Genomic DNA, 5,501 nt, shown 5'->3' with positions numbered 1-5,501 from the left:
CCGCACTCCTCTTCCCCACGCCCGACGCGCTCGCCGCCGTTCACCGTCATTTACGCGGCCACCGAGCCCCGTTCTCCTCCCCGACGTGTCCCCGAGCTCCGCCGCGTCGAGCCCGTCCTCCCCGACCACCTGCTCGAGCCGGGACCCCCTACATCGCCCCCCAACACCGTCGCCTTCTTCCTCGGGTCGCCGCCGTCTCCTTCGACTGCTGCTGCTACTAAGCCACCCACGGGCCTTTCTTGCGCCGCGCGGTGAGCTCCTCTACCTCCTCCCCCTCTCCGCTAGCTCGCCCGCGCTCCGTAGCTGCTCCCCCACGCGCGCCCGAACGCCGCGCCGCGGAGCTCGCCGCCGGCGGGTCTCCGGTGACCAAATGGTCACGGGGTTAAGCCCGTTGCACTCCTCGCCGTTTGTAGATGCCCCCCAGCCCCTCCGCTTTCTCGATAGCTCGCCGTAGCTGTGTTTCCGTCGGGCACCCGTAGCTCCTCGCCGCCGGCGAGCTCGAAGCACTCGCCCCCGGCCGTTCCAGCCCCTCCGACCACCGCCGTTGGACGCGCGACGCCGAGCCGCCTCGAACGCGCCCAGCCACGCCCCCGAAGACCCCCTGTACGCGAAGCCCGTACCCCTCCCGAGCCGCGCCGCCGTGCGTTTGGTCGCCGGCGTAGCTCCGGCGCCGGCCGCCGACGAGGCTGGCCTGGCCCCACCCCCAGTGTCCCTGCCAATGGCCCCCACGGGCCCCAGTTGACTGGGTTGACCCAGTCAACTGCTGACTGGGCAGGCCCAGTCACTGACATGCGGGCCCCGCCGCAAAAATAAAAGAAAAAGAAAATGTTTTGTAAATAAAAATAATTATTTTAACTAATCACTCACTGACATGTGGGGCCCACCCCCTCTAATTATACTGTTAGATTGGTTTAAATAGATATTAGAATAACAGAGGCTGACATGTGGGTCCCACTGGACCCACCTGTCTGGTTTGACTGGTCAGCCGACCTGTTGACTTGCTGACGTCATAATTCATTTTCTTAATATAGATAATTCCAGAAATTCAAATAAACTTTGAAAATTCATATCTTTTAAACCGTAACTCGGATGAAAATGTTTTCTATATGAAAGTTGCTCAGAACGACGAGACGAATCTGAATACGCAGTCCGTTCGTCCACCACACCTCCCTAACCTATCGAACTAGCAACTTTCCCCCTCCGGTCCGTCTGTCTGAAAACGCGAAACATCGGGAATACCTCCCGGATGTTCCCCCCTTTCGCCGGTACCACCTACTGTCGCGTTAGGGCACACCTAGCACCGCTCATTGTCATGTCACGCATCGTCATGCTTATGTTTGCATTGTATTTACTGTTTCTTCCCCCTCTTCTCTCCGGTAGACTACGAGACCGACACTGCTGCTGCCCAGTTCGACTACGGAGTCGACGACCCCTCCTACTTGCCAGAGCAACCAGGCAAGCCCCCCCCTTGATCACCAGATATCGCCTATTCTTCTCTATACTGCTTGCATTAGAGTAGTGTAGCATGTTACTGCTTTTCGATATCCTATCCTGATGCATAGCCTATCCTTGCTACTACTGTTGATACCTTTACCTGCAATCCTACATGCTTACTATAGGATGCTAGATTTCCATCAGTGGCCCTACATTCTTGTCCGTCTGCTGTGCTATACTATCGGGCCGTGATCACCTGGGCGGTGATCACGGGTATATACTTATATACTACATACATGACACATGTGATGACTAAAAGTCGGGTCGGCTCGTAGGAGTACCCGCAAGTGGATCTTTGTGGCGGAGCGACAGGGCAGGTTGAGACCGCCTAGGTGAGAGGTGGGCCTGGCCCTGGTCGGCGTTCGCGGATACTTAACACGCTTAACGAGATCTTGGTATTTGATCTGAGTCTGGCCATTTGGTCTATACGCACTAGCCATCTACGCGGGAGTAGTTATGGGTATCCCGGCGTCGTGGTATCAGCCGAAGCCTTCTTGACGTCAGCGACTGAGTGGCGCGCGCCGGATTGGACTGGAACGCCACTAGGCTAGGTCTGCTTCCGGCCGCGTATGCAACGTGCAGGTGTGCATAGGGCGATGGGCCCAGACCCCTGCGCGCATAGGGTTAGACCGGCGTTCTGACCTCTCTGTTGTGCTTAGGTGGGGCTGCGACGCGTTGATCTTACGAGGCCGGGCATGACCCAGAAAAGTGTGTCCGGCCAAATGGGATCGAGCGTGTTGGGTTATGTGGTGCACCCCTGCAGGGAAGTTTATCTATTCGAATAGCCGTGTCCCTCGGTAAAAGGACGACCCGGAGTTGTACCTTGACCTTATGACAACTAGAACTGGATACCGAATAAAATACACCCTTCCAAGTGCCAGATACAACCCGGTGATCGCTCTCTAACAGGGCGACGAGGAGGGGATCGCCGGGTAGGATTATGCTATGCGATGCTACTTGGAGGACTTCAATCTACTCTCTTCTACATGCTGCAAGATGGAGATGGCCAGAAGCGTAGTCTTCGACAGGACTAGCTATCCCCCCTTTTATTCTGGCATTCTGCAGTTCAGTCCACTGATATGCCCCTTTACACATATACCCATGCATATGTAGTATAGCTCCTTGCTTGCGAGTACTTTGGATGAGTACTCACGGCTGCTTCTCTCCCTCTTTTCCCCCTTTCCTTTCTATCTGGGTGTCGCAACCAGATGTTGGAGCCCAGGAGCTAGACGCCACCGTCGACGACGACACCTACGACACTGGAGGTGCCTACTACTACGTGCAGGCCGCTGACGACGACCAGGAGTAGTTAGGAGGTCCCAGGCAGGAGGCCTACGCCTCGTTCGATCTGTATCCCTGTTTGTGCTAGCCTTCTTAAGGCAAACTTGTTTACCTTATGTCTGTACTCAGATATTGTTGCTTCCGTTAACTCATCTGTGATCGAGCACTTGTATTCGAGCCCTCGAGGCCCCTGGCTTGTATTATGATGCTTGTATGACTTATTTATGTTGTAGAGTTGTGTTGTGATATCTTCCCGTGAGTCCCTGACCTTGATCGTACACATTTGCGTGCATGATTAGTGTACGGTCAAATCGGGGGCGTCACATGATCATTAACAGTGAGCAGATCACTAAGCCTTAACATGTCAACAATAACAACATAGTATTGTTGGCCAGACCACTACCACTAGATCGCGTATGGACATAGCTCGAAGGCTAGGAGGTCCAGAAGAAGAAAGAAGAAAGGCAGGGAACTCACCTAATTAAATAGTGGTAGCCAAGGAGGCAGTCGTTAGAGCGGACCCTGTCGTCGGTGCCAGAAACAAGGCGGCGCACCACCATTGCCGGAGACCACGAGGACAACCACCAGATTCCGCAACGAGAACTTCCATGTGCACACAAGGCCAGGACCAACTTGCACATACACACCAATATTAGTTGCTGACAAACATCACATACAATCAGCATGCCGTCAAACTTCTATGAATTCAACCCATGCCAAACTGTTGCATAAGAGAAAGCAGATAAGAGCCCTGCAAATAATTTGTTTTAGTTGACGCCCATTACTTGGCACATTCCATTATGTGTCTAATTTCAAAGATCTAGCCTTGCTGATTTATTTTTATATTGCATTACAATCATTTTTACACCATCCTCCAAAATAGAATTTGTAACATTCTGGAACTAGGAAAAAGTTTAAGAAAGTTAGTTACTTCTCATAAAGAACCTACAAATGACCAAAGTGTATTTGTTACACATGCCACATGGAGGTAGTAATGATAGGGTGACAAGACAGCTACAACTTTTATACAAACCTGAGTACTACCAGCTTCGAGATCCTCAACCATGGTAAGAGCAATCTGGTAGCATGTGTCAAACCTGTAGACCAAGAACTGATTAGCAGTTAAAACACCTCCATTTGAAGGCTATCAAAATAGATATAACAAGCTAGGGAGCAGTATAAACCTTGGCCGGTCGTTCCCTACAAAAGACCAGTTGAGGATTGTGGCAGGACCAGACAACACCCCCTTCATTGGGCGAGGATTCATGCTCTGAGCCATCTTGGACCAGAAGACTGTCACGGGTTTTGAGCGGCTGACATCACGGGTTTACAGGGCTCAAATCTGAAATCAATCAAGTCAGATGGTGAGTGAAGCAATATACTCCCTTCTTTCCAGTTTATAGGGAATAGAGGGGACAGTAGTCACTGCATGGAGATAAGCCCTCTAAACCGGAAAAAATATGCATGGATATAAGTCACACCGCCAAAAATAATATGAAGATGGACCCTTTAAATCGGAAAAAATTGAGATAAGCCCTCTAAACCGGAAAGAAGGGAGCGTTCTCTAAATACTCTCCTTTGTACATGGCACCCCATTTTCTTCAATGGAATGGAATTTTGATCTCTAACCGTAAGAATTGTTGACAAGACCATGGTTCACACTTCTGCACCGTCATACCCACCCTCAGAGAAGTTGCCGTCAGAGCCACCACCACTAAAGCCTCTTCACTGCACCCCTTGGATACAACCACCATCAAAATTGATGGCTTGCTAAACACCTCCGCCATAACCACCGACCTGCTCACCAACACCACTAGCACCAAGATCGTCGCGAAAACGCTACCTCGACATCAACACCTGAGATTGCTTCCTTATTTAGGTTCTTCGACACGGGTCGAGGGATACAAGTGGCACCGGTTGGGTTGTATGTCTCTAGTTATAACCTAGAAACTATCGTAAACTAGCCCTAGTAGACGCCACCTGCAATCTAGCCCCATGATGGGTCGTTGCCCTTGGACCCTGATGATGGGCCAAGCACGATAGTCACATCTGTGTACAAAACTCGTCTAGGCAGTTTGAAAATCAAACTGCTCACATGTCGATTCACCATTATTATAGCCATTACAGAGTAGTTGGTGGAGGGAAGGTATGTCGTGTTGCTACTACCACTGGAGACCCCCTCCACCTATGGAAAAACCGTGATGCAGGTGGCACTGTCTAGGAAGCCCCGGTGTCATAGTATTCGTGCGATAGTGTCGTCGGTGGACGACTATTTGTTCGGTAGGGGCGGACGATGGACGATCGACTGGTTAGAGAGAGCACACAGATGGTTTACCTAGGTTCGTGCCCTCAGGGGAGGAGGTAAGACCATACTCCTGGATGTCGTATTGAGGTGGTCATTAGGGATCTAGAGGATCACCGACGAGTTCTGCCCTAGCAATTACAACCCACCTTGCCTGGCAGCAGTGGATGGAGGTGTTCTTGAAAGTGGATCTGTCCTAGGTTTTCTCTCTCTCTGCCCTCAGGGGATCCCTGGTTCCACCTTATATATGGCTGGTCCTCGGGTTACATACACTTTCAACCCTTCGGAGCTCTGCCCTGAGAATCTGGGTAGTGACAGACTCATGGCCTTCTTCTCATATCATTAATTTCGGGGAGATTGGGGGTTGCCCTGGCTCCCAGCTAGAGCCCTATCGGGAGCACACTCGCATCTCCCTTGGGAACTG

The 5,501-nt window shown here is 51.6% G+C and overlaps 1 protein-coding gene across 1 annotated transcript in view; it reads right to left on the bottom strand.

Moving 5' to 3' along the window:
- LOC123141770 (5-methyltetrahydropteroyltriglutamate--homocysteine methyltransferase) overlaps positions 1-5,501 on the bottom strand; it is a 21,495-nt gene that overhangs the window by 10,880 nt on the left and 5,114 nt on the right. The window contains exons 2-4 of the mRNA XM_044560848.1: positions 3,960-4,117; positions 3,809-3,872; positions 3,253-3,407 (exon numbers count right to left, since the gene is read on the bottom strand). Of these exons, the coding sequence (XP_044416783.1) occupies positions 3,253-3,407; positions 3,809-3,872; positions 3,960-4,054 (314 nt within the window). The 5' untranslated portion in view covers positions 4,055-4,117. The remainder of the gene's footprint in view (positions 1-3,252; positions 3,408-3,808; positions 3,873-3,959; positions 4,118-5,501) is intronic.

The sequence above is a fragment of the Triticum aestivum genome, chromosome 6D (assembly GCF_018294505.1).
Source record: "Triticum aestivum cultivar Chinese Spring chromosome 6D, IWGSC CS RefSeq v2.1, whole genome shotgun sequence".
NCBI lineage: Eukaryota > Viridiplantae > Streptophyta > Magnoliopsida > Poales > Poaceae > Triticum > Triticum aestivum.
The sequence above is the reverse complement of the archived record's forward strand: the minus strand, read 5'-3'. Positions and strand labels throughout refer to the sequence as shown.